This window comes from Akebia trifoliata, chromosome 16 (assembly GCF_017979445.1).
Source record: "Akebia trifoliata isolate Shusen 1 chromosome 16, ASM1797944v1, whole genome shotgun sequence".
Lineage (NCBI taxonomy): Eukaryota > Viridiplantae > Streptophyta > Magnoliopsida > Ranunculales > Lardizabalaceae > Akebia > Akebia trifoliata.
This window is the reverse complement of record NC_141390.1, coordinates 31,414,003-31,441,836: the sequence shown is the minus strand read 5'-3', so window position 1 is coordinate 31,441,836 and position 27,834 is coordinate 31,414,003. Positions and strand designations below refer to the sequence as shown.

At 35.9% G+C, this 27,834-nt stretch overlaps 5 protein-coding genes and 1 pseudogene across 6 annotated transcripts; 2 read left to right on the top strand and 4 right to left on the bottom strand.

Moving 5' to 3' along the window:
- Window positions 1-1,136: 1,136 nt before the first annotated feature.
- Window positions 1,137-3,230, top strand: LOC147383577 (insulin-induced protein). Its single transcript, XM_086427814.1, has 5 exons — window positions 1,137-1,603; window positions 1,689-1,813; window positions 2,558-2,746; window positions 2,831-2,882; window positions 2,971-3,230. Exons 1-5 carry the CDS (start codon window positions 1,331-1,333, stop codon window positions 3,076-3,078), a joined length of 747 nt encoding a protein of 248 aa, XP_086283940.1. The 5' UTR covers window positions 1,137-1,330; the 3' UTR covers window positions 3,079-3,230.
- Window positions 3,231-3,361: 131 nt separating this feature from the next.
- Window positions 3,362-8,004, bottom strand: NFU1 (NFU domain protein 1). Its single transcript, XM_086427816.1, has 3 exons — window positions 7,648-8,004; window positions 3,886-4,019; window positions 3,362-3,804 (listed from the first exon to the last, which is right to left on the bottom strand). Exons 1-3 carry the CDS (start codon window positions 7,979-7,981, stop codon window positions 3,616-3,618), a joined length of 657 nt encoding a protein of 218 aa, XP_086283942.1. The 5' UTR covers window positions 7,982-8,004; the 3' UTR covers window positions 3,362-3,615.
- A 306-nt stretch (window positions 8,005-8,310) lies between these two features.
- Window positions 8,311-10,770, bottom strand: LOC147383575 (pentatricopeptide repeat-containing protein At3g62890 pseudogene; annotated as a pseudogene).
- A 209-nt stretch (window positions 10,771-10,979) lies between these two features.
- Window positions 10,980-14,590, top strand: LOC147383574 (agenet domain-containing protein). The gene is made up of 3 exons (XM_086427813.1): window positions 10,980-11,600; window positions 13,640-14,101; window positions 14,212-14,590. The coding sequence occupies exons 1-3, from the start codon at window positions 11,151-11,153 to the stop codon at window positions 14,242-14,244; spliced, it is 945 nt and encodes a 314-aa protein (XP_086283939.1). The 5' UTR covers window positions 10,980-11,150; the 3' UTR covers window positions 14,245-14,590.
- A 2,015-nt stretch (window positions 14,591-16,605) lies between these two features.
- On the bottom strand, window positions 16,606-17,322 carry LOC147383573 (uncharacterized). The gene has a single exon (XM_086427817.1). The coding sequence runs from the start codon at window positions 17,298-17,300 to the stop codon at window positions 16,818-16,820; it is 483 nt and encodes a 160-aa protein (XP_086283943.1). The 5' UTR covers window positions 17,301-17,322; the 3' UTR covers window positions 16,606-16,817.
- Window positions 17,323-21,466: 4,144 nt separating this feature from the next.
- LOC147383572 (Metallopeptidase M24 family protein) lies at window positions 21,467-27,274 on the bottom strand. 2 transcript variants are annotated; one of them, XM_086429019.1, is made up of 14 exons: window positions 27,114-27,273; window positions 26,440-26,514; window positions 26,062-26,325; window positions 25,681-25,773; window positions 24,572-24,778; window positions 23,792-23,895; window positions 23,502-23,568; window positions 23,302-23,409; window positions 23,045-23,137; window positions 22,858-22,954; window positions 22,599-22,669; window positions 22,267-22,322; window positions 22,114-22,174; window positions 21,467-22,019 (listed from the first exon to the last, which is right to left on the bottom strand). In XM_086429019.1, exons 1-14 carry the CDS (start codon window positions 27,159-27,161, stop codon window positions 21,906-21,908), a joined length of 1,458 nt encoding a protein of 485 aa, XP_086285145.1. In that variant the 5' UTR covers window positions 27,162-27,273; the 3' UTR covers window positions 21,467-21,905. The 2 variants fall into 2 exon arrangements, 1 of the variants encoding a protein (XP_086285145.1); XR_015173880.1 differs by lacking the exon at window positions 22,599-22,669 and having other exon boundaries at window positions 21,939-22,019; window positions 27,114-27,274.
- Between the last annotated feature and the right edge of the window lie 560 nt (window positions 27,275-27,834).

Genomic DNA, 27,834 nt, shown 5'->3' with positions numbered 1-27,834 from the left:
CAGCAATAAGCGCTGAAAATATAGAGTAAACAAACGCACTATTTTGACAAAAGTGCTGAATTTAATTTTTTTTCAGCAATAAACGCTGAAAAATAGCGCAAACAAAGACCCCCTTAGTAAGAACTTTTTCCTCACTACCATAGTAAGGAAAGGGTTTCTCTTTGGTAAACGCATCCAATTGGGTTAGTCATGTGTAACCATCTTATCAGCTGTTTTCTCTTTAGGGCGACAACAATATCACACCGAATCGAATGGGTACGACCATCAAATTTGGTCTGAATTTGATTTGAACATCTAGGTGGAACATGTCTAATGCTGGTGAGGACCCATTGTAAGTGTGGTCATATTCTATATAATAAAATACAATGGTGGGTCCCACTTTTTTTTTCTCAATATTTATATCCATAAAGAGTATCTCGAGACTGATTTTAGCTATATTTTCTTATCTCTCCGTTCTCTTTCAAGAATATCCCCAATTTTATTCTCTTCTTTCTTCTATCACATTTCAAAATCACCCATTCAACTTTACATATTATCTTTCATCTTCTTCCCTTTTTCAATAAAGTTGTGATGATTGGACGCGGTAAATCATACGTGATTGACGTGGCAAAGGTATAAAATCATAAATCTTTTTCTTCGAGATACACAAAGAAAAAATCTATGATTTTGTGCCCTTACCACATCAACAGTGAACAAATCACGTAATTTACTGTGTCATTTTATCATTAATTTTTTTAGTAATACCCTTCAAATTTTATTGTTTTTCCTCTTTTAACCCCTCTCCCCCTTAACCCAAAGAGCAAGGGCAGATTTACAATGGGAGTACTTGTTATCACGAGAATTTGGTTTATGAGCAATTGCGATGGATGACAATGGCAGATAAAAAAATCTGCCACTCTTCTCCTCAAAAGAAAAAAAAAAAAAAAAACATAAAATTACACTTAGTTGCCCCTACAAAAATAAAAATCAATTCACTCTTAATTACCCCTACATGCCCCTACCAAAGAGGATGCCTCGGCACGGACGGGCAAATAGTAAAGGGTAAGGAAGGACATTTTCTGACATCCTCCCAAGAATCATTTAAGTTGGAGTGAGAGAGCAAAAGCTAAAGTGGTGGGAAGTGAGGAGAAATCAGAACCACTAGATAAAATGTTAATGCATCCATTTATTTGGTCATCTCAAACAACTAGAGCCTCTCATTCCCTTACCTCTCATGTAGCTTAGAATTGATGGGTATTGTTTTTTCTTGAACTCCATTTAAAAGTCGTTTTTTTTCCCTGAAAATTCAATGTAAATGATATGTTGGTGCTTCCAAACGTAAGAGGAAAATATGCAAAGCTACATTGCTATGGCTTCCTCTTCTTATTTCCCTCCTAATTCTCCATACTATCCAAAATCCCAGAAAATATTGCCCAAACACATTTGTTGTTTGAGAAAGGAGAGCAAAACAATTCTCAAAAGAAGTTGGCCATCTATTTCACTCTCTCTTTTTGGTTCAGGTTTCTTCTTAGGGCCCCTTCTTGATGCAATTCATTCAAGGGTGAACCTCCAAATATACCATAATGGATCGATCGATATTGGACTGCTTCATACAGACATATGGGTATCACATTTTTTCTACTCTTTATTTTTCTTGTTATATACAGATGTTGAAGTTTTAATTCATTTTGTTGATTCATGCTATGTAGGTCCCTCCCTTGCTTGGAATTTTCTACTGCACTGTTGGGTTGCTACAACTCTTCTTGGATGAAAGGGTCTCTTCCAAGTTCAAGGTTCCACAAGGAAGCTTGGAAAGAACAGCAGTTTCTCTAATGTGAGTATCTCAATTATTTAACCTTTTTTTATATTGAATAATGCTGAAGTGAACTCAAGATTATACCTTATATCGCACATCTTGACATGAAAGTGTGTAGGAACCATAGATGCATTTTCATCGAGATACGACTCAAAAAGCATCTATGATTCATACCCACTTTCATGTCAAGATGTGCGATATGAGGTACAATCTTGAGGTCATTCCAGCATCACTCTTTTATATTTATTATCATTCCTCACAATTAAGATAGACATTCTCTTGACAAGGATCCAACTTTATTACTGAAAATGAAAATACCATCCCTAGACATGAATGTGTAATTAATAAAGCGGTCAACATGAACGTATGTTAGTATGAATGTATTGAAATTGAACTGGATGTATGTCTACACATAATGCGATGTGTGTCAGCTATAGTATGTGTGGATGGATAACCCCAAGGGGTTGACCTAGAGGCATGCCGAGCCTTGATAAGCTCCTCAAGAAGGGCAGGTCAAGTGCTCAAAACCCCACAAAGCAATGAAATCCTTCGGGCCACCCTCCAGGGGCCAGTTGACCCTCGACTCAACCGTTTGCTAGTAGGATTTTCCGAGTGGGCGGTGTGTGTGACCATGGCGTTAGTCTCACCCCAACGGTGGGGATACCCACGATATGCAAAAAAATGTGTGGATGGATGGGATTATGTCTTCTTTGCTGAGAAATTCATAATATGTTCTAACATCTTCACTCCTGTTTAACCAAGTGCACTGGTATTGTTCATTGAATTGAGTGCTGAAATGTACAAAGCTGAAGTGCCAAGCAACATTGAAGCTTACATACTATTTGCATTGGCTGAGTTTATATGGTTATTCCTGGATGGGACATGGTTGGGCTTCAACCTAGCTTGCATTGTTGGTTTTGGTTGTCCTTTGGCTGAGATTCCCATAATGAAGTAAGGTCACTTCTTATTCATCTATTATTAAGTGGAAAAAAAAAAACTCGTAACTAAATTGAAAATTTTGAGGTTTGTCTTCAGGTTCTTTCATCTTTGGGACTATCCTAAAGCAAACATTGAAGTCTTCGGCCAGGTAATGGATTCAGATCAAACGCAAATGTTCTAAATCTCTTTCATTTTGGAGATTTTATTCATTTTTTTTTTCTTCTTTTGTAACTCAGGGATTGATCACTTGGACATGCACTTGCTACTTTGTTTATACACCATTTTTAATCAGCTTGTCACGTTGGCTGAGATCAGTAACGAATGTAACCAGTGAGAAAGATTGAGTCCATGTAACCAATTTGTTTGTGAAATGTGACTTGTTGAGTCCATGTAACCAAATGCGATGATCCAACTTATGTACAATATCGAATAATGGAATGGCAGTTTTGAGAATATAACAAGGAACGAATGACCTTTTATCTTTGATGTTCTCTTACTCATTGTTTCAAAATCTAAGCAGGTTATATGGCAGAACCTTTATGAGAGAGATTGCATGAGAGGAGATGAGATGGGATACACCAGAAAAAGAGGCAAATGATCTATGGTTCCGTGATGGGGTCGTAAAGGGGCGTCAGAAAATCATTATTCATTCAAAAAACCTGTAACATCAAATTTCATCCAGGGAAATACAAAAAAGCTTATGTACCAAGCATTACTAACAGCACGGATACAGAATACATGAATACATCAATGCACGTATACATACAGAAGAATAATACCTTTTGAGCTTAACACATAATACAATGTGACTAATCATTTCACAGTAAAAATCCCTTATTTTCTGATTGCCCAAGACTCCAGCTACTTTTGAGTGTTGCAACCTAGCTAGTAAATATGACATTCATGATGTCAGGGAATTTCTCCTTAATGGCTGCCTTAATTCCTGTTCCAATGGACTCTGGCCCCTCATATTTGACATGACAATCCCCTCCATCAATAGATATTACTTCCACGCTTCCACCAAAATTCTTAATGGCTGGTCGTAGTATGTCAAGATGACCATTCACTGCCTGTAATAGCATAGAATATTTAATCAGCATTACAGCATGAAATGTTATATTTGAACACAGCTAAATGAGTGGAGGACTCACCTCAACAGATAGATCTTGATGGTCATCAACAACTTGGCAAATATCCTTGACTGCATCTCCGAATTTCTCCTTCAATACACGTTCAATCCCCAACTTCATGGTTGTTGTTGAGCTGGGACAGCTTCCACATGCTCCTACACACCCCATTTTAAGAACTAGTACAGTCAAAACTTGGTTGACGTTAATAATACATAAACCCATACATCGAATCAACAGGTCCAGTGTATCAGAAACATGAATATGGGGATTTAACTGCCAAGCTCTCGTTACTACAATTGGAGGGGATGGTGCTGCTGATATTGCTTCATTAATGCCATGTATAGGCACTTAAGCGTTTGTTAAGCAATGGGTAGTTAAAAATTTCCCGACCTAGCCTTCTTAATGAAAATTTAACATTAGCAAGCTTTTTCTATAGGTTACTAAAACCACTTTTAAGTTTTACCAACCCTATGAGCAATCTTGGTGATTTTGTTGCATGGTTCCCAAAACACCTAACTCAAAATGACTTGCTTATATTGTTAAATTATGCTAGAGTGTGCTGACATAATTAACTCAGTGCCATGAACTCCTTTTGCCCACAGCATCAACTTATTTGAGAGAAAAAAAAAAGAAAAAAAGAACAGAAGATATTGTAACACATATTTGATGGTAATAACTTTTTTTTATTGATTGGATGGTAATGACTTATGGTAGGCTTCATTCGCTCCTCTCTAACCTTCAATGGTTATCATTAATCCATTTATAAAAATTTATGGCGCATACACATTACAGATTACACACAAAAATTGAGAGAGGGGGGGGGGGGGGGGGGGGGTTGAAGAATCCAAGGGAGCTTTTCAAATCACATCTGATAACAAACTTGACAACTTGTTTTCTGATATCAAAAGTGGTCAATGATCCATTATCTACACAAATCTAACCAGCCTTGAGAGATTACTTTTTGTTTTGTTTTGTTTTTTAAAATTTTATTTATTTTTAATAATTTGGTAGGCAAACTGGTGAAGGTAGGTATTGGCAGCAACGCATTGCTGATGTCCTATGCTCAATCGAGGTGCAATACGCAGGTACCTCTTTCAACAGGTCAACTTAGATATAGCAGTTTCGTTCTCTTTTTATCTCCAACATCTGTCAGGAGGTTGAATAGATTATTTTTTTTTTTTTTGAAAAGTATAATATATTAATGAGAGGAAAAAATACAAAATAAAGAACAAGGAGGCCGAGAGAGCCTCCCACAACGCACCAAAAAGAAAAAAGAAACAAATACAGTCTCAATTAATGCACAAAGAGTTCCATCTAAAAACAAAGTCATCAAAAGAACTCCCCGCGAACTCCATGTTCTGCTTGGACCACCAGTATAACAAGCCCAGGATTTCTAAGAATCCTGAATGAGAGCTTCTAACCTTGCTATTGAACACCCTGTTATTTCTCTCGTTCCAAACCCCCCAAGCAATAGCCGAAGGTAGCATAGTCCACAGGACACGTTTTTTGTCATGGAAATCGATACTGGTCCATTCTACTAGTAAGGAAGAGAACTTCCGAGGGAAGACCCAACTAATACGAAAAAGACCTAGGAATGTTGACCAAATACTAAAAGAAAATGAGCAATGAATTAAGATATGATCAACAGATTCCCCTTCCCTCAAACAAAGAGGACAACAATTTGGGGTGATCCAACCTCGAGCTATTAAATTATCCGTCGTAAGAATCCTTCCGAGAGAAGCCAACCAAACAAAAAAGGAAATTTTAGAGGGAATTGACTTGAACCAAATGATAGAAACCGCACCAGAATGCTCAGCAAAAGGAATGAGCCACTTATGGAAAGACCTGACAGAGAATCTCAAGTTCTTAGCCCTTGTCCATTCCCACCTATCATGTTCGCTTTCATTGAGATGAATCGTATGCAGGAGATCAAGGAAAGATGTAACTTCAGTTAATTCCCAATCATTAAAGTGTCTCCTAAACCCCAAATCCCAGGTAGCGCCGGTCTCGTTACGAATCAAACATTGCTGGATAGATTGGTTCTTTTTCATAGAACAAACGTACAAAGACGGAAATTGAGTCGCTAGATCCGAAGTACCACACCAACTGTCTTCCCAGAATCTGATTCTGTCTCCCAACCCCGCTTTGAACCTAATCCCATTCTCAAAATCCTTGCTCACTTTCAAAACTCCTTTCCAAACACAACAACCATACGAATCTCTAGACTCACCGCTATACCAGCCAAACCCTCTCTCCCCGTACTTAGCCATAACAACCTTCCTCCACAAACTACCCCTCTCCTCACCGAACCTCCAAAGCCACTTTCCTAGCAGCGCTCTATTAGCTAATCTAAGCCCCCTAATGCCCAACCCACCATTCTTTTTTGGCTTGCAAATCACTTTCCATCTGGCCAAATGATACTTCTTCTTGCCATTCTTATCATTCCACAAAAAATCCCTCATGAGCCTTTCTAATCTGATCTCGACGGATCTTGGAAGAGTGAACAACGAGAGAAAGTAAACTGGAATACTAGTTAAGGTACTTTTGATTAAAATTACTCTCCCTCCTTTCGAAAGGTAATTGGCCTTCCACGTACTCAACCTTTTCTCCAATCGCTCAATCACCCCGTCCCAAATTTTACTGCTATTATAGGGTGCTCCCAAAGGTAAGCCCAAGTAGGACGTGGGCAGGTAGTCATACCCACATCCCAAAGTTGTGGCCATCAAATGAATATCTTCCACTTCTCCTACCCCAAAAAGCTTGCTCTTTTGTAAGTTAATATGTAATCCTGACATAGCCTCCAAGCAACACAATAAAACTCGAAGCACCCTCACCTGGTCCTTCGAATGATCCAGGAAAACTAATGTGTCATCCGCAAATTCAAGATGGGAAATCAAAGGACCGTTATTCACCCTAAAACCCGACAACTTACCTAACTCAACTGCTCTTTTAAATAACCTACCTAGGGCTTCGGCTATAATAAGAAATAAAAATGGAGATAAAGGATCTCCTTGCCTCAACAAAAGAGTTGAATCATCCTTGGTTCTATTATCCATTAAGATGGAGAGATTTAGGACATTGTCCATATAATTAGAGTAATTGAAAGGTTAAAGTGGAAGTATAACAACAAAGCCTTATCCCAGAAATTTGAGGTTGGAAAAATGAATTTTGTTCCTCAATTCAGTTCCATCTAAATCAATGTCTTATGTTAGTTCAAGTATGTTAATATCCACTTTCACTACCTTAATCTACGATCTTCACGGGCTTTCTCTTGCTCCTTAGAACCTTCTAACTAGGATTATAGTTGACCTCTTTGCACATGAACAAACCATCTCAGTTGACTTTCCTTTATATATCACCTATTGAGACTAATACATTTTCACAATATTAGTCTTAAAAACACCATTAACTAACAAACACAACTCAAGCAAACTACAGAATACTGCATTTTCACAATATTAGTCTTAAAAACACCATTAATTTATCATACCGTTATCGAAAAACTATTTTCATAGTCAGAACCTAACCCCTTCCCCACGATGGAAGTACTATCAAGAATCCAATTTTCAAAAATAAAATCTAAACTACAAAAAGGTCCACTGTAGAATAATCCATCTCAAGCAAACTACAGAATACTGCATGAACCATATAATTTCCCAGAAACCCAATTTACACAATCAGAAATAAAAACACCCCACCAAGTAAAAATACCAAAGAATCAAAATTTTAGAATACCCAGATCAAATTACACAAACAAGAGAAGAAGAAGAAGAGTCAGCTAACCTTGAAGTTTAAGATATATGACTCCATCTTCAACAGAAACCACATCAACGTTTCCTCCATCAGAGATCAGATAAGGTCTAACATCCTCAAGAACCAAATCCACGTTCTCTGCTGTGAGATCGAATGTCTGGGAAGAATACAATCCAGGAGAACCAGTTGCCTTTGTTTCTGAAGGTTTCAAGGCTTTAATTGGGTTATTGAAGAAAACCCATCTCTTGAAAACTGCTCTGTGTAGTCCAGGAGAAGCAAAGGAAGGATTCGAATGAGAATTTAGTGTTCTTATACGGAGAATCGATGGATTTTGGATCAAACCAGTCACAGTTATAGAAGCCATTGTTTATGGTTCTTTCTCGCAAACCAAACGAGGATAGAATCGTGATTAACACATACCCTGGGGTGCTGTTAGCAAAAATTGATGTGGCAATAAAACCTCTCTTAGAAAAAGGAAATTCTAGTATGGGTGATTTAAGACCTATACCCCTCCATGTTCTAGTAAATATTTGAGACACCCATGTCTTCAGACTGATAACATACCCCTTGACGTTAGTCTTTTAAGAAGATTAAATGAAATGACCTAAATGCCCGCATCACCAACTTCTACCTCAGCAAGCCCTTCTTGTTATCTTCAAATCCTTAACCAATTTGATTTTACTGCAAAATTCATTACCAATAATCCATACATGAACAAGATCCATGTTTGAAGTGGTGAAACCGATGGCGATCTCTCACCACTATTTCACGCTCAAAGATTCTCGAGATAGCCTTCGCCATGTTGTGACAATCCCCACATATACGCAAGTTCTTCAGTATCCTAATAGTTGTCGTCGCACTTGTGCTGATAATCCCAAATGCGATGGCTATCTTCTCGCTATGTCTATGCAGACTAGTTTCCTTTTCTTCATCATCAATATCAAAGGCAACCTCATTGGTATCAGGGGCATAACCATCCATCTTTAATCTCTTAGCCATTTCATCCAACATGCTTTCTATCTCTTTCATCTGAGGGTGTGTAATATCTCCTGCTAAGAATTCATGGACAACGCCATTGGCTTCAATCAAACTACAGCCCGGAGTTTTCACCACTCCTTGGTGCTTCATTATCCCTCTGATCCCTACGACATCATCCCATCTTCCTTCTGAAGCATATATATTGGATAATAGTACATGGAACCCATCATGGTCAGGGTGAAGCTCGATGAGTTTCTTTCCTACCATCATCCCCATTTCGGTATCTCCATGTTTCTTACAAGCCCCAAGTAGAGCACCCCAAGTGGCCACATCTGGTACCATAGGCATACTATCTATGAGTTCTTTTGCTTCTTGGAGCAAACCTGCACGGCCAAGAAGATCAACCATGCATCCGTAATGCTTAACATTGGGTTCTATCTTGTTTATCTGGATCATGGACTTGAAGTAACGACGCCCCTCATCAATTAAGCCTACATGTCGACAAGCCCCCAAAATTCCAATGAAGGTTATCTCATTAGGTGCTACCCCACACCTCTTCATCTCCGAGAACTTCTCAAGGGACCCCTCAACCGACCCATTCATGGCTAATCCCACAATGAGGGCATTCCAAGAAGATACCCCCTTTTCTGCCATCCCATGGAATACTTCTAATGCATTTTCCACACATCCAAATTTCATGTACAAGTCAATAAGGGTTGTACCAAGAATGGAATTGATATTTAGATCATTCTTCTTTATATAAGCATGAACCCATTTTCCTTGATCAAAAGCGCCTAAGTGGGCACAAGCAGAGATCACACTCACCAATGTGGTCTCATCAGGTCTAATTTCTCTGAGCTGCATTTCATGGAACAATGCTAAAGCCTCTGAGTAGTGATCGTGCTGGGCATAACCCGATATCATCACACACCACGATACAACATCCTTCTTGGGCATGGAATCAAATAACGCCCTCGCATCCCCCACAGACCCACATTTCAAGTATCCCGAAACCATTGAATTCCAAGAGATCTGATCCAAGAGTTGGCTTGCATCAAACAGCCTTCGAGCCGCTTCTATGTCCCCCCATCTTGAATACATGTGAATCAATGCATTATGAAGATTAATATAAGATACAATTCCACTTCGCAAACTTAAGCCGTGAATCAACTCTCCTTCCTTAATCGCTAATAAGTTTGCACATGCAGAGAGAACACTAACCATCACGACCTCATCCATCATTATTCCCTCAACATTCATCTTTGCAAACATCAACAAGGCCTCTTCAAACATCTCATTCTGCTCATAACAAGACACCATAGCACTCCATGAGACCATATCTCTTTCGACCATATCATCAAAGAGTTTGCGAGCATGGTCCACACGGCCTGTCTTACCAAACAAAACAATCATTGAATTTGAAGCAATTATGTTCCTTTCGGGCATCCGATCAAATATCAAGGTTGCTTCTTTTACATCTCCAATCTGAACATATCCAGCCAAAATTGAATTCCACGAAACAACATCCAATATAAAACCTCCATCAAACAATCTTCGAGCATTGCTCAAATTTCCACAAACAGCATACATATTGATCAATGTATTCTGAACATAGACATCAAAATCAAAACCCAATTTCAAAACATGATTATGAATCTCTTCTCCTTCTTTTACAGAGTATCGAACAGTGCATGATTGAACTAGAATTGGGTATGTGTAATTATCGGGCTCGGCATTCTTCTCCAACATCAACTTGTATAGAAGAATTGCAGATTCAGCAGAGTTTCTCTGCAAATAAGTTCTCATCATGGTATTCCAAATAAACCCATTTGGGGTTTCAACGAAATCTAGGATGCGACGTGAGTACTCGATGTGGACGAACTGAAAATCAGTGGAGAATTTAAGAAGCCGACTTGCAGCAAATGTGTCGTTGATGAATCCAGAGATGACCATTTGAGAGTGAATTTGGTTAAATTCTTTTAAATTTCGGCATTTCTTCAAATGGGTATCTAGGATTGCAAAATTTATTGTGGGTTTTAAAGTAGAATTTCGATAAAATTTTGACTTGATGATATGAGGTTTTGCAAAATTCATGGAGAGAGTGAATCAAGGTTTTAGGCACTGAGATAGAGAGGATGGGTTTAAGAGATTCTGTTGTTGAGGGATAGGTAAATTGACCAAATTGCCTGTTAATTTAGCTCAAGGGTTTTTTAAAGTAAGAGATCAAAGGTGAGGGCATTTATATTATTTTTTATTAATCTTATACAGTAGACCAAGGTCAAGGGGCATGTCATCAGTTTAAAAACATAGGGGTATCTTAAGCATTCCCAAAGTATGGAGGGGAATGTCTAGATACGTGCAGGTTTCTCTCTCTCCCTCTCATCTGTATCACTGACTCACTGTATCTCTTTGTAATCTCTCTCTCTCTCTCTCTAGGGTTTTGAGATACAAACTCTTACCCTAAATCTCTGTAATCTCTCTCTCATCTGTGTCTCTCTGTAATCTGTCTCTCTCTTTTTAGAGTTTTGAGACACAAATTCTTGCCCTAAACATCTATGGTTTCAAGAACAGTTGTGCACGAGCATTTCAGCAAGGGAACCGAGGTAGAGATCTGCAGCGATGATGAGGGTCTCAGGGGTGCATGGTTCACTGCCACAGTTCTTCGATCTAATTCGAGGAGAGGTAAGATCTTCGTTGAGTACCAGAGTTTAATGGCGGACGAAAAGGGATCGAAGCCTTTGAGAGAGTTTGTTGATGCGGTCAGTGTGAGGCCTCGTCCTCCTCGAGAGACTAATCGTAGCTTCGAATTGAGTGATGAAGTCGACGCATCTCATAACGATGGTTGGTGGGAAGGAGTGGTAACGAAAGTTCTAGAGAATTCGAAGTATAAGGTGTACTTTAGGGCTACGAAGGAGGAGATAGTTTTCGGGCAATCAGACCTTCGGCTTCATCGTGAATGGTTCTATGGCTCCTGGGTTCCTCCATTGGAGCAGCAGCAGCATCAGGTATTGAGTTTCTTTCTTTATCTCTTTTAATGGTTTTTATCAATTGGGTTTTCTCCTTTTTGTTGATGGAGTTCCAGATTTTAACGGTGCATCGAAGATATCTGATTTCGTTTGCTGCTCTTATGTTAATTGAAACCATTATATCATCGAAAACTATTAAATTCAACAAGAACCAAGCACAGCTTACTTAAAATTCAATCCCCCCAAAAAAACAATTGCAAAAAAGAAAGTGTATTTTTATTTATTTAGAATTATATTTTTAAAAAATTTGGGTTTTACTTTACATATTTGCAAGACTAATGTAGTTTAAATTTATGAAATAAACTTTTATGGAAAGCAAATTCAAACTATGCAAACCAAGGACTGCTTGATCTTGATTTTTATCCTTATAGTTGTTCTTGAGTTAAAACTTTTGATTGAATAATTATTTTTATCAAAGGACCTTCTAAGAGCAAGCAATGTAGAAATAAAAGGTGGTGATGGAACTGTTTTTAGACACTTCTCATGATGGTTTTAAAACTCGTTTTGACGTCTCATCTCGTCCATGAACGAGACCGAGTCGTCTCGGACGAGATTTCAAACAATGCCTTAGAGTCAGAACAACTCATGCCTTTGAGACGATTTATAAACCTGTCTCGTTGGTGAACAATACTGAGACGATTCGAGCACTACATGTAAAATTCACTTTATTTCATAAATTGATAAAATTCACCAAAACTTTGGCTGACTTTACTACTCTGGTTCAATTGTCTTTTACTCTTTTCGTTACCTATGTTCTGCTACATTTTCCATTGTAATGGTTACATTTTCTTTTTCTTTTTTTTTTACTTTTTTGTTTGGTATGTTTACATTGATTTATTTGCGCACAGATATTGTACAAAAATGAAACTAATACTAATAGGCTTCCTAATTGGTATCCGCCACACTCATATAACAAAGGCTGTCATTTTCCATTTCGGCCATCTCAATAGTACTAACTTAGATACACATGTCAATATGTTCTAAGACAAATCTTGATACAAATTGCAAGTTCATCCTTTAGACGATTTTTTTTTTACAGAGGTGAGTTCTAAAAGAGGGCAAGCGTGTTCCATTGTCCATAAACTTAAGTTGTTAAGCAACTATGGTTGCTCGACAGTCTTCCCTACTTTTTTTTTCCTTTCTCGGATGGGTCAAGTTATATCAATTACCAAAAGAGGACATACAGAGCAGGAGGTCACACTCTACATATCCTCACTACAAAAATAATTCCACCTAAAAATGAAACTCGAAAAAGGGATTCCTTGTACAACTTACACCAATAAAACATCAGACTCAAAATACCAATTATAACTTCATAAATCTCTGGTCTGTTTTATTCGAAAACCTACATGTTCCTTTCCTTCCATATTCCCCAGCAAATTGTAAATGAAAGAGAACTCCACAAAGTTCTCTTATGCAATTTGAAGGGAGATTGACACCAACTTTGAAAAGGAAGGAAAACCAATTCAAGGAACACCCCCTCGATGCGAATGAACATAATGAAACTAGACCGAATGGTTCTCATGAAGCTAACATTGAATAAGATTATGATCTACCAATTCACAACAGGATTTACATAGGAAATGAAAATTCACAATGAGGAGATCCCTAGAGAGGAGATGATCTATAATCTCGATTTTGTTCAAGGCAACTGTTGAAATAAATAATGCCACCTTAGACATAACTCTCAACCCCAGATGATGGATGTAAGGAAAAGGCAAATGAGACCAAGAAAAAGACTAATATGTTCTGTTGTGGCTCTTGTTGCACATCCCTCTTAAAATCTGCTTATCCGTGTCAAGTTCTTGGATAGTTCTATGTTATCAAAGAATGCATGATTTCAAAATTAATATATTTATTTCCTTGTTTTTATCATAAACACCTTCTGAAATAAATTTAACTAGAATATAAAATTATAATATTATTTAGATGTAGCTGCATTTTGCAGCATACTTTTGATGTTCTGGGTATGTCTTGGTTTCTTTTGTTTGCTCACTTTTTGAAATCTTGGCTTGCAGAATACATCATCCAGGTTAGAGACCGATAAGAATAAAAATTCTTCTGAGTTGCAAGGGAGGTTTAATAAGGGGACACTGGTAGAGGTCAGCAGTGACGAAGAAGGTTTCATAGGCGCTTGGTTTCCTGCTAAAGTTATAAATCCAATTGGAGAGGGCAAGTTCCTTGTAGAGTACCGGACTCTTTGGACAGATGATGATTCTGAGCTTTTGAAAGAAGAGGTGGATGCCCTGCACATTAGGCCTTCCCCTCCTGACACTCCACAAGTTGACAGTTACAATCAGCTCGAAGTAGTTGATGCTTTGTTCAACGATGTGTGGTGGGTGGGTACGATTTCCAAAGTTCTTAGTGGCCGCAGATATTTAGTCTATTTCAAAGATTCCAATGAGGAATTGCAGTTTGGGCATTTTGATTTGAGACTTCATCAAGACTGGATTGATGGCAAATGGGTCAGGCCTTCCCAGGTATGACTTCTCGGTGCTCTAAAGTCCAGTTCTCTTCGAGGTGGTTTTGATGTAGTGGCTACGTGTAAATATTCTCACTTCATCGTAAATGCTGGAACCGACCTTGTCAGGCTTTCAAGTTGCAATCTCCGAACAAAGTGTGAAGTTTTGTGCAATATTCTACAATAATGAGGTGTCAGGGCCGTGTTCGTCTTAAGATGAAAATTTCATTGACATTGTCTAAGATTCTGGTGAGTGTTAGGGAATGTTACTGCTTTCGTAAACAAGAATTTTGAATTGAATAATGCTGAAGTGACCTCATATTGCACATCCTGACATGTAACTGGTACAAACCAGAGATGATTTTCATCAAGATACAAGCCAATAAGCATCTATGGTTCCTACACACTTTCACCTCAGGATGTGCGAGATATGAGGTACAATCTTGTGGTCACTACAGCATGACTCTCTTGAATTTGACAGCCATTGCATGAGCATCCTTGCATACAATTTTGAAGCAATCCCGAACTGAAACAACTTTTATAAGGAAGACTTGATCAAGGTTCACAATGTTGTTTTGCTTTGATGTGTTGTTACTTCAAAAAACGAAAACATGTTAAGGGGTCAAGATTTCATAGGAGGAAGATGGGTTTGGGTGTGTTATTTCGAGTCATAGTTGTCCTTTGTTCCTGTTTTATAAAAATTTGTTTTGCTTATTAAAAAAATCAAAATTAATATAAAAAAAAAATAGTTTTTATTCATAAATAAATGTAGGAAAATATTTTACATGATGAAGTGAAGGTTAGAATTAAATATCACAATTTTGACTTGATATGTATAAAAGATGTTCTGAAACATTGCAAAAGCAAAACCGTATTGCATTTTATTCATTTAATAAAATGATTTTCATTTTTGACATCCAACATTGCAAAAAAAAATAAATTGAACTTAAAAAAAAGCTGTGGATTGTTCATTTAATTATTAGTTTGAACTCCACATTTGATAGAACCATGGTTTTAAAGGTCATTTTGACATCTCGTCTCGTCCATGAACAAGACTGAGTCATCTTGGTCAAGTTTTCCAATACATTTCACTTGTCTATCCCTCTCTATGGTGGACGATACCAAGATGTATCGGATGAGTTGTCTCAGTCTCATATTAGATTTAAAATCATGGATATAACTAAATTTTTTTTAGAAACGGCAGATCTATTGTGAGATAATTCATATGGTGAGGTGATAATCCTCACCAAATATTAACCTTAGATTTGTATACATGTGTCTCGTTGTATGTGTATCTGGCATTTGGCATGTAAAAAAACGAGAAGCGTTGGAAAGCCCTAAAGAGAGCCATACATTTTTCTAAATAAGGGTTACAAGTTTCAAAATAGGCTGATTTTCTATGAGGATGACCTCTATAGTGAAGAGATCATCATCACCAAAAATCAGTTCATTCCGAAATTTTTAAGCCTAGTTTACAAGTTAAAGAACCGTGGACTGTCTATTTTTTGTAAATCATTTTTTATGGGATTAAAAGTTTTGGAATAGGCCGATTTTTGGTGAGGACGATCTCCTTACAAAAAAAAAAAAAAAATCAGTTCATTCTAAAACTTCTAACCCCATACATTGAAAAAATGTTTGGCTCTCTTCAAGGCTTCTTAATGCCACCCATAAAAGAAATATATCAATTTATCCGAATCTTGTGCCAAGTTGTAACTTGTGCCGGTGATACCTAGGTAAACAACCTTTTGTGGCCACTTTTTATTTCAAACATTAATCTATTTTCAAAAAGTTTAGACTATTTTACCTGTTTAAAATTTAATCTCTATAAATTTTTAGAAGCAAAAAAAGTGGCCTTTTTTAAAGTGTACCTTGTCAAATTGCAACCATGGTTTCAAAACTTGACTGAGACCGAGAGGACTAACAAGTTAATGCATCCGACGAGATTTAAATACCAATGTTCATTTTTCTATTTGTTGAATGAGATGTCTCAAATGTATTAGAAAATTCATCCGAGATGATTTCATCTCATCAAAACTAGTTTTAAAATCATGATTACAACCTCTCTCTAAAAATTACTTTTTTTTTTTTTCCACTGATCCAAAATGACAATACTTCTGACCAGAAGGTGGGTTTGAGATAAAAATGATACAATTAGGAAAGGTCATGGTCGATCAATGAAATAAAAAAGAATAATGACAAATAGAAAAAAAAAACATATGCGGTCTGTACATCGCAGGCGTGGCAAGGGCATAGAATCATTGATCTTTTCTTTGTGTATCCCGAAAAAAATATCCATGATCAATGATGCTATACGCTTGACACGTCAGCCGCACGTACAGGACACATATGAAAACCCAGTCCTCAACCCTTGATTTATTTGGCAAAGTCCTCTGGAAAATATATTATTTCATGGATTTTGGGGGAGTGGGATCAAAGATTTATGAAAGAGGTTGAAAATAAGGATATTTTTGGCCACTTTTATTAGAGAGTTACTATTGCCACACCAAAAGTCAGAGGGGCATATCAAAACTATCCTTAAAACCTTAACATTAACTTTTCATTATCTTATTTAAGGAATATAAAACTAATAATAAACTATGATCAAACTAATATCCTTTGACACATATATTTGTTTAATTATAACAATATAACTAGAGAAACTCAAAAAAAAAAAAAAAAAAAAAATCAACACAGCATATTTAATTGGTGGATCATAGATGATGAAACCATATTAATCAGGTGCACACCACCTTCTCTCCCTCTCCTCCATCCACTCCTTCCTTGACTTGCTCGACTTCTTCAATCTGAAACACAGAAGTTGGAAAAGTTTTGCCGATACCAGCCCAAGACTGGAAGGTGATCTTATTGATGAGAGGATCCTTTATGTAGATCTCTTCTAATGTTATCCAGACTAAGAGCTCCTTGACCTTAACACCACGCAGTTTTTTAATCTTAAGTTTCTCAACATAAGCTGTGACCTCAGTACCATAAGAAGCTAACTTCCCAATCTCTTTAAACTTGTGTTCAATCTTCTTCTTTTGTTTTAGCCAAACAAACCCAGTTTCCCTTACAATACCACATTCAAGTATGTCTTGTAAGGGAAGGAGCCCATTGGGCAATCCTACTTCTTTGAGCAATAACTTGGTTTTCTCTTGGCCAAGTTCATCTCCATAGTAAACCTCTGCCTTGGCCTTCAACTCTTCTGTTACTAGCTCCATCTCTTTCTTCACCTACTTTTTCTTAGTTTCAAGTTATATTGGTGTGTGGGCACCAAGGGTTGTTTATATAATAATCAAAGCTATTAGTTTGCCCATGTCCTCTCAAGATAACTACAAATATGCCCTTGATGTCCAAACCTAGTTATTTCTATTTTTTTTTTAGTTGGTTGTTGAGATGAGACCAATAGATAGAAGGAATTGTTTGACTTTTTTTTTTTTTAATCTCTCTCACTCCTCCAGATTCATGTGACTCTTAATGCTTCAGTCCTCGAACCTCCACATGGCAGAGTTATGAGGGGTCGGCTCCCTATTAGATTTGGTCGAGATGGACCAGATCTAATTATATCAATTTTGATAATCCCTGGAAAGAAAATATTTTTGGTTCCTATGTTAGGTCTGAGATATACCAATTGGGTCACACCTTTCCCGAAAGAGTCATTCTGGAGTAACATTGAAATTGACATTGTTGTGCACAAAACCATAAATGCTTCTCACCCGTATCTTGATGAAAATCATCTATGATTCTGGAGACACATTCACATCAGCATTATTTAAAACAATGTCAATTTCAATGTTAGTTCAGCATTTTCCTTCTTGAAAAGATATTTTTGATGAACCATAAGTACGTACAACTTGATGAGTGGCATTATGTTAATTTATTGACGACAATGAGGGCATTTGGAATTTGGAGAGGAGTGCTTCATCTTATAAATCTTAAATGTTAGATACATATATGTATGGTTGGGAGATAGACTCCATATTTAAGAGAGGTGACACGGGTGTTGGGTCCTGTTTGTTATTTTATCGTGTCCAAAGGATAGCCCCTTGTTGGTAATTCGAAATAGGGTAAAAATTCAATACGTGAAAAATTCGAGCTCTATTCTATTTTAGATTTCAAAAAATAAGTCAAAAATTCGATAAATGAAAAATATGCATTATATGTGTATTATCCGTCTCATTTCAAAAATAAAAAATTTGGTAATATGATAATGGTGATGAAATTGGTGATGTTAATGGTGAAGATCATTTATGGTGATGGTAACAATGAAGGTGATGATATTAATTGGGGGACCATGGTGGTGGGTTGTTGTGGTAGTCCTCCCCGAGATTAGTCACGATGCACGCAAGTTGGCCTGGACACTCGGTTAGCAAAAAAAAAAACAACAATGAAGGTGATGATAATGAAGTTATTGTTCCATTAGTTTATAATAAAAAAAAGACCAAAGTCAAGGTACAATTCATCAGTTTGAGAAATTATGGTGGCATCTCAAATAAATGTAAAGGGGGTATGTCATTATTTTAAAAGAAAAAATTAATTAAAAAACGCTTGTGGAGAGACTTTTTTCTAAATCATCCCCAAGTTTTGGACAGTCTCTTGATAGTCCATTTAATAATTTTTTATTTTCTTAGCAGACCCTGGACCTCATCTCCTTCATTTCTCATGATTGAATGCCTTAACTTTTTCAACTCATCGTTTTCATCCAAAAAAATTGGATTTTTTTGCATTTTAGTTGAGTTTCGGAAATTTCATTCCATCGAAAAGGATTTAAGAAAGAAGTCATTTTCAAGAGTTTTTTGAAATAATTTTTTAATGAAAATCGACCAAGAATTGTTCTTTAGGTTGAAATCATTTAAACAAGCCGTTATTTTAAGTTTTTAGTTGATCTTTCCATATATTTTAGTCGAAAAAACTCGAATATTGAAAATTGATGGGTTTTACCAATGCCGAGTTCGACAATAAATAATGGTGAGTTCGACAATAAAAATTGGGAACTGGACACTAAATGAAAAGGCATCAAGTTCGACAATAAATAAAAAGTGGTGAGTTTACCAATAATGAGGGACCATTAAGAAATAAAAAGTTTGCTAAATGTCTTATCAAGCTATTGAGCAAAATTTAGGGATTGTTTAGAAATAAATCCCTCCACCAAGATCCTTTAAATAATTTACTCTTTTTTTTTAAATGAAAGAGACATTTGTCACCTAAAAAGGTGGATTCTCCAATATTTTTAAGTATGGATACTTTAAAGTCAAACTTGTGTTGCACGCTACAACTTACAAGTTTATACTTTACAATATTCAACAAGTTATAGTAGCATTTATTTTTTCGATTGAGTTTTATAAAAATTCGTAATAGACATAAAAAAATAAAAAATAAAATTTAATTTTATAATCAAGTATCCCTGTAAACAACGGACCAAGCCCATATATGGGTTTTGCACAGTCCATAGATAATGATCTCGTCCAGGGACTAGTCCCAGGGCATGTGCAACGCCTACACATTACACACGTTACACATGCCCTAGGATTAGTCCTTAGACGAGACCATGGCCTATGATTTGGGCAAAGTCCAAATTTTGTAAGATTTAATCTTTACTAAGGTCATTGAACTCACCTTGTGGCATCCAAAAATATGATTCAATGCCACATGGACGTAGATAACAAAATTCTATGAACTTTAAAATAAAAACAACTTAAAATAGTTTTTCATCTTTAAATTTTAATTTTAAATTTGGGAGTTCGATGGAGTTCATTTGCCCTCCATTTTCAAAATTTTGGATCAAATAAAATAAAAAAATTCTGAATATATATTTTTTCCATGAAATCTAAAAGGTTGTGGTGTTGGATAGCCAATTTGGTAAACCCATTCTAGCTCAACATCCTTTAGTAAGACTTGAAATCTCACTAAGCTTGTAAGGAAAGCGTTTCTCGTTATTTAATTATAAAGGCCAAAAGATATGGATGTTATTAATGGGTTTGGGTCGGTCCAACCCTGCTGACCCACCTGGACCAATTAAAACACATACCTTGAATGACTAGGCGTGGGCTGCTCTGACTTTACTTAAGAGTTAAGACTGCCCCTTTGGGATTCTCGCTATAATAACTCTTGACCTCCGCCTTCTATGAGAGGCTCACAAAATTTCCTAAATACCCTGAAATTTGAGATCGCCAATCTCTAAAATCCAACAAAAGACTAAAGAAATATTTCTTTAATTTTCAACCAAATAAAATAAATACATTCGAAATAAATCCAATTAAAACCATCCACATCCATGGTTGTTAAAACTTGGTATTTCGTCTCGTCTCATCCAGGCCCCAATATCGAGTCGTCTTGGACAAGTTTTCTAATACGTTTGAGACGTCTCGTGAGTCAAATCAAAAAAATAAATGTGAGTCATAAATCTCAGCCAAAAAATGACTTTGTAAGTTGGTCTTGTTCAGCTCCGATACCAAATTAATTTGGACGATACGTCTCGGTTTCGAACGAGTTTAAAAATCATGTCCACATCTCCTACTTCACAATTCCCTATTATAGAGGAAAGCTCCATATTTTATTGCACTCTCATTTTTTCATAAATAATGCTGAAGTGACCTCAAGATTGTACCTCATATCACACATTCTGACGTGAAAGTGAATAGGAACCGTAGATGTTTTTCATCGAGATACAAGTCAAAAAACATCTACGGTTCCTACGCACTTTCGCGTTAGGATGTGTGATATGAGGTAACAACTCTTATATCATACTCCCAACTCAATTACTCAACTATTAACAAAGTCATTTTACAATAGTGTCACCTAACCATACAAACATAGACAAGCAAATTAAACCAATACATTTCATGTCCATAGTAGGTGCTCAGTCACTTTCTGTTAATCTCTCATGCATAATGAAAAAAATCTCAAAAAATTGCAACAAAATCAGAATTTTAATAGTTGTTGATTAAATCACGATTAAAAAAAAATCAAAAATCACACAAGATTAATTGTGATTTAATCATTTTATTTATTTTTGGATAAAATCAGAGATTATTTTTTATATTATCATCTAATATATGAAATATATTTTTATACATAAAAATAATAATTTTTATGTTTTAATTTATCCAATGTTTTCTCTAGCTGAATTATTCCGAAACCCCGACTTTGTCACTAATCTCACAAAGACGAAATATTATTAGCTTGAAAAAGTAGGTGGTGGTAGGGTATCTCAAATATCTACCAAAACCCAGATGGATCAATGCCTTAATTACTCAAATTATTTCAAACCACATAAAATGATAACCATCTGGCCATCCCAAAATTTTCAGGTCTTTGGGCCATCTTGATTTACAATGTACTGCTACTAAGCCCATGGGCTGTAAACGAAGCCCATTAAGATACCCATAGTGCACCACTTTTTTATAACTGTGCAATAAAAATATTTAAAAATAAAAATAAAAACCAAACATAGAGTCTGATCAAACAAGGATTAAATCTAAAGTAAGCAAACATTTTTTCACAATAAATTATCTTAAGAAAATGGCTCAAGTAATCAACAAAATAGTAGAAAATTGGGAGAAAAGAACTATAGTAGAAAGTAGCCCCTAAAATGAACTAATAGATGACTTGTTTTTCCAGAACTGTTCTTCGATAGAAATGAAGAATGTTTCCTTTAATAAGGGTAAATGCAGACTTGGCATCCTAGGATAGGTTCTGTATTCTATCAATTTCAAGAATAAATACCAAGTTTCATATCTCTGCCAAACCCGATCGATACCCTTTGTAGCTATATGCCGACAAGTGAAGTATTAGTCTTGATTCTGTTTAGAATTGCAAAAGAATAGTCAACTTGATGCTTCCCTCATGTTAGTTTGGGTTTCCATTCCCCTACAATGGGAGTAGTTGTTTAACAATGAGTTAATGTGTTGAACTTCTTTGGGCATTGATCCTGTAAGGACCTGTTTACGACATTAAATGAACAATTTTTAGCAGATTTAGCAGAAGAGAACACCGAGTTCTTTGTACATGGATTTGGGTCATAGTTATTTGTACCTCGTGCCCAGTTTCTGTAATCACGACTTCATCCTCAATCCTTATCCCAATGCCTCTGCACCTGTGCAAGCCACCATTTATGACACAATGACGTTAGAATTTCTGACTCACCGAACTAACCATATGTGCAAATATGAGAGTGATAGAATGTACCGCTCTGGACCATCGAAGGAAGATGGGATATAAACTCCGGGCTCAATTGTTATCACCTGTCAATGGCATATATTTTCTTTCAAATAAGTTCTATTCGGGCTACATAAATGGAACATGAGCTCTTGAGGTTTTTAGGCTTAAATTGGATGGAGAAAGTAGGATAGTTCTGAATAATCAATGGATGGTTAATTAGATTCCATATAAAACTCATGCTTCCAACAATAAAATATCACGTACCACGTGAAGTAATTACAAGAAGAAATTAAAACTGAATAAAATAATTAAAAAAAATGTAATTCCTTGTCTTCTTAAAGGCTAAAAGTATAACTTACAACACCAGGCTTCAAAGGACGGTCAACACTAAGCATGGAACAGTCATGAACATCCATTCCTAGATAATGACCTGGTTTATCAGAGTTTTTTTTTTTTTTTTTTTTTTAAACAAAAAAAAAAGAAGAGAGAAACTATGTTATCAAACCATACAATAAATAAGTCCTTTAGATTGGTCGAAGAAACTAAGAATCTCAGCTAATGATGAATAACTGTTATGGATATTTATGTTTTGTACGCTTAAGGGATGCTAGGAGAGACCTATAGAAGTTGGATTCAGCTGATTGAAAGTTTGAGAAATGCTACGATAATCTTTCAAGATTCCCATCTCTTTAAGTCCTTTCTGCAGCATTTCAACCTGCACAGGCATGTAAGTTCATATGGATCAACATAACATCCTCACAATCGGCTAGTGAGAGTTTTCTAGTATGGGTTCATCGAATCATACCGAATAGTTATGTATTTGGCGAATGCTTGTCCCAGGTTTGCAAAGCTTCACGCATTCCTTGTTTGTTTCTAGAATTAGATAATAAAGCTCCTCCTGAAATCCAGAAATACCAATTATAAGCATTATAGAGCTGGTATATAAGCCAAAAACATCACTATCAATCATAAAATATCTGAAATTTCAAAAATAAACTTTAATATATACTTCCCTTTGTAATAATAATTAGTGAAAGAAGTGAAAAGACTAGGAAAACATACTTGAGCAGGCGAAAAGTTGCCACATGGCGGCCAAGTACGAGTCATATCACTAACATAACCATGCAACTCACATCCAACATCCATTAGAACAAGGTCCCCATCTTTGATCTGTAAATATAAACAGGTAAGTTTATAAGAGAAATGTAGGCCTCATATGTAGAGAAAATTACTAGACGTATATTAAAAATAAATGGTCTTACTTTCTGATCATTTCGAGAATAATGTATAACACTACCATTTGCCCCACCACCAACCACTGGGTTGAACCTAGCCAAATTGCATCAATAATATGTAAAACTCTTGAAGATTATTGAATAATAATTTCTGTAGAAAAAAATTATTACTCAGTAAATAATATTATGATGTGGCCTTTATATGAGTTTCGCTTACATGGAATAGCCATTAACAAAAGGACTCCCGCATCTATTTCACCACTCCATAACATACCATCTATAAACTTATTTCTCAAACAAAGGATAAAAATGCTTACGCCATTCTTTGAGCACCTCTCATTTTGCATTCGTACTCAAACTTAGCCGATAGCATACCCTCATCTGGTAATGTCTTTGAAAACAACATTGTCTGTAAAAGAGCCTACCCAAGACGGAAAAATAATGATCAAATTTTAGATAAGAATCATCTAACAGAAATTCATGTATATCTATGTTTATGATGACACAACATATCAACATTGTAACAACTTTTAGAATCACTAAATACTACAGTTTTCTAGAAATAAGATGCTAAGAATTACAAGGAATGACGAAAGGGAAAACAAACTCCACTGAAAACGTACTTATTTTGTTCTCAAGAAGTAGCCTATTTTTCCTATAATGCCCCAGGTCCACAACAGTAAAATATTGTCCGCTTTGAGCCGAAGCCCGCATGGCTTTAAAACACGTTGTTAGGGCATTACATTTCCCGTTCTAGGATGTGACCTTAAAGAATAGATCCTAATTGAGAAAGCTATTAATCGAATTAGCCAAAAGACAAAATCACATATGTTCGAAAATAAATACAGAGCAATATGTCAAAGTTACAAATATAATTTGTCCTTAACTTAATTGCAAGGAAATTTCATTAGTTGGTGTGGGAGACCACCCACTAAAGAGGTTTGAATCTTAGGCTTGAATTTTACTTGTGGTGTTTTAGTGTGGCTAACTGACGATGTATATATGTTTTCTAATCCTCTACAAAAGATTAACAAATGAAGTTCAGCTTAGACAAATTGGAAAATAATGCAAGAACATAAAATTAGACATGGAAGTACCTGGCAAGCAATTGATGCAGATTGTCTCATCAAATTAAGTTCTGATGGTGATTTTATCCATCGCAACTCGTGGGTATAAATAGAAAGATCCTTCACTTTTCCATTGTAAGATGCCTTTCGGAATGCCTCCAAATCCATATAAGATGGTAAAGCTGTCTTCACATTATGAAAAAATTTGGACGATCCTCTAATCATGTCTGGAAGGACCTGCAGCAACAGATGTTACCAATAGAATAGCCTCACAAAACAATTAAAATACTAATTTAAGGTACTCTTGTGGAGACCCTAGTTGGATGTCATGTCCTATATTTTTTCATTTTTATTTTGGATAAATGTTTTTATATATTGTAGCTATAATTTGGGAGAACCTGACAGCATCTCATTCATACAATTTTTTTTTTTTTTGTGTGTGTGTGTGTATGCGTGTATCAAAAAAATATAAGACACAACTCACTATGTGGCACATGCATGGGGGAAGTGTCCAATACTAATGGTGGACACCAAAGAAATTTCTGAGGTAAGAATTAAACCAATCATAGATCTTTTATAGACTGCCAGCCATGCTTTTGGAACAGTCCAAAGATATGTGATAGATTGGGCAGTTATGATCACCATATTTCAATATCTCCTAGTTCAGACCAACTAAATGGGGAGCCTTACCCCCTAAATGTGCACCATGTGTGTAGTTATGCTATATATAGAGCATATTCTTGACTAATATTCCAAAGTTAGATTTGTCCCTAGATATTACAAAGAACATATTTTCATACATGTCTTAGTGAGCATTAGGTTTGCATTAGTGAGCATTAGGTTTGCATTGCCAATTTCAAGCACTGATAAAAGAGAAGGGTTGCGACATGTGGACAACCACTGTAAGATAACATCAAATCCCTTAACTGGATATTAGTCGTTGATTTCGACTCATTGGTTCAAGATAGAATTGACTAGAGACATGATTTATGTTGCTGAGCCAAAAATTATGGTGGAGAATTATGGCACTATAGTTCTTGATGTCATCATCATCAAAGCCTTATCCCTAATATTGCAGTCACTAATGACTTAAATGTCACTAAACTTAAAGAAATAACTAATTAAAAAGATGGAATTACCTCATGTATTCTATTAATTGAAAATGCATTGTCGGCCTTGAATGTGTCCAAAGCTGCGTCAACTCCAGCAATTTGACCTTGCCAAATAACATCCTGAAAAATAATTAGATGGGTTGTAACAAATACAGCACTTCTTATAAAGCTACCGATTGAAGTAGTTCTTATAACAAACATATTTCTACGGCATTTTTTTTATAAATACATTTGGAAGATACAAAATAATTAATTTACAATTAAACTGAAACATAATAAATTCAGTATTACACATGGAAAAGACAAAGTATAGTCGTAATATGGTAGAAACACACAGAAGTATTCATTCTAGCTCACAGAGTTGAATAGTAAGAAAATTAGTTTCTACAATACAAATTTCAGGCTTACGTGAGGATCCGATTCTGGCATAAACATGCATAACCCACACTCATGACTTAGGACTGCAACACCACCAGGTTGTTGGCAGCCAGTTATATAGAGGTAATCAGCATCTTGTCTGAATGTGTATGGTACAACATCAGTCATCATTTTTACAGGGGCGGCTGCAATGATGGCTAAACTCTTTTCCGGAAGCAACTCCAACAATCTTTTCCTTCTCGATGTGTATTCATCACTTGTGATGCCGGGTGTGATCTCCCCTTCTTCCAATAACTATAAAGGACGAATCGAGAAACATAAAAATTGGTCATCCCATAGCCATCTACTAGCAGAAAAAATATATAACATACGAAACATGAATTTCAAGCATCTATAAAGTAGAAATACTTGAGGGTGAGAGGCCGCAGTTGGTTGCCCCACATCGAAACCCCGCTTAGTAGAATATGTGAAGCGTCCGATACTCTAAAGAAAAAAAGCAAAATCACCTCTCACCAATTAGACAAAAATAATCTCATGAAGATAAATGAACTCTCTTAGTCATTTTAACTAAGTCCCATATCAAAACATTAACAAAAATTACAATACCATCTTCAGCCAAATTCACATTCGAAATGAATTGTCGCTCAATAAAGTTACTAAATATAATGCAAAAGATGTTGGTAATCAGGGATGAATTTTCAAGACCATTGCAGCTTATGAATTAAATGTAAAGTACCCAATTAAGTGTTCCACATAAACAATCACAGAAATTCATTCCAACCCATTTGAAGAGTACTCAAAATAAAAATAAAAACGATACCAATATAAAGATACAATTTTTTTTCTTAAAAATCCTTGACTTCTCAATTTCCAGCACAAAGAGCTCCATCAAAAACTAGACCACAAATTCAAATCTTTGACAAATTCTATGAGAAACCCATTTGGGTATTAACGTTTGAGGCAATTGTGATTGATCCAAAATGAATATTGGAGAGACAATTAAGAAAATGTTACATCAAACCTGAAAGATACAGTAAGAAAATGAAAGGAAGCTTGTAGGATTTAAAGGGAAATTTTAGTACTTGATTGAAGGAGATCTTCTCTATTAGTTTTCTTCTCAAACCTTGCATTGCTCCTTCTCTTTCTTTCAAGAATCTAAAACAGTCTTTCTAGGGTTTTACAGGTGGATTCTACCAGTGACTAAATCCGACTCTTACCAAACTACCCTTTTCGGCCACTACAGTGATGTGGCTTTATGTTTAAATCGACTACAAATTCTTTCCAAATATAGCTTATATTAAATAAAAATTTTCTTTTCTTTTTAGAATCGTGATAATCTGTAGGGGTGCAACTTGTTTCGCTTTGGGTCGGTTTGAGGTCAAATTGGAATTGAATCGATATAAGTCGATTCTACAAAAGAAGAACTAAAATCGAATCAAATTCCATTGGAACCAAATCAACCCAAATCGAATTAATGTCGGTTATGTTTGATTCGGTTCTACGGATTGTCTATATTCTATAAATTGTAAATAATATTTTTTAATAAAAAATAAACATAAAATTTCATACAATAAATCATAAATCTATCCATAAAAACTCATTAGTTTACTCATAAAAGATCATTAATCTATGTCCTAACTCCTAAAATAATTCATAATAATTATTATATACATATTTATTTATATATTGCATAGGGTTTGATTCTATACAAGTTTGATCCGAGATCTGAATCAAATTAATCAATTCTCCATTTTCGTAATCCGGAACCGAATTGCAACTTATTCTAAATTGAACCAAATCACC

What these genes read in the sequence shown, in the direction of transcription:
- NFU1 (XM_086427816.1), bottom strand. Translation starts at nt 7,981, where the DNA reads ATGGCTTCTATAACTGTGACTGGTTTGATCCAAAATCCATCGATTCTC. An exon ending in CATATATCTTAAACTTCAAG is followed by an intron (nt 4,020 to 7,647) that starts GTTAGCTGACTC and finishes TGGGGTGTGTAG; the next exon opens with GAGCATGTGGAAGCTGTCCC. An exon ending in ATCAAGATCTATCTGTTGAG is followed by an intron (nt 3,805 to 3,885) that starts GTGAGTCCTCCA and finishes ATGCTATTACAG; the next exon opens with GCAGTGAATGGTCATCTTGA.
- LOC147383572 (XM_086429019.1), bottom strand. Translation starts at nt 27,161, where the DNA reads ATGCAAGGTTTGAGAAGAAAACTAATAGAGAAGATCTCCTTCAATCAA. An exon ending in AGAAGATCTCCTTCAATCAA is followed by an intron (nt 26,515 to 27,113) that starts GTACTAAAATTT and finishes TTTTTTCTTTAG; the next exon opens with AGTATCGGACGCTTCACATA. An exon ending in CTGCGGCCTCTCACCCTCAA is followed by an intron (nt 26,326 to 26,439) that starts GTATTTCTACTT and finishes CGTCCTTTATAG; the next exon opens with TTATTGGAAGAAGGGGAGAT.
- LOC147383577 (XM_086427814.1), top strand. Translation starts at nt 1,331, where the DNA reads ATGCAAAGCTACATTGCTATGGCTTCCTCTTCTTATTTCCCTCCTAAT. An exon ending in TGCTTCATACAGACATATGG is followed by an intron (nt 1,604 to 1,688) that starts GTATCACATTTT and finishes CATGCTATGTAG; the next exon opens with GTCCCTCCCTTGCTTGGAAT. An exon ending in GCTGAGATTCCCATAATGAA is followed by an intron (nt 2,747 to 2,830) that starts GTAAGGTCACTT and finishes GTTTGTCTTCAG; the next exon opens with GTTCTTTCATCTTTGGGACT.
- LOC147383573 (XM_086427817.1), bottom strand. Translation starts at nt 17,300, where the DNA reads ATGGAGCTAGTAACAGAAGAGTTGAAGGCCAAGGCAGAGGTTTACTAT.
- LOC147383574 (XM_086427813.1), top strand. Translation starts at nt 11,151, where the DNA reads ATGGTTTCAAGAACAGTTGTGCACGAGCATTTCAGCAAGGGAACCGAG. An exon ending in TGGAGCAGCAGCAGCATCAG is followed by an intron (nt 11,601 to 13,639) that starts GTATTGAGTTTC and finishes CTTGGCTTGCAG; the next exon opens with AATACATCATCCAGGTTAGA. An exon ending in AATGGGTCAGGCCTTCCCAG is followed by an intron (nt 14,102 to 14,211) that starts GTATGACTTCTC and finishes CGACCTTGTCAG; the next exon opens with GCTTTCAAGTTGCAATCTCC.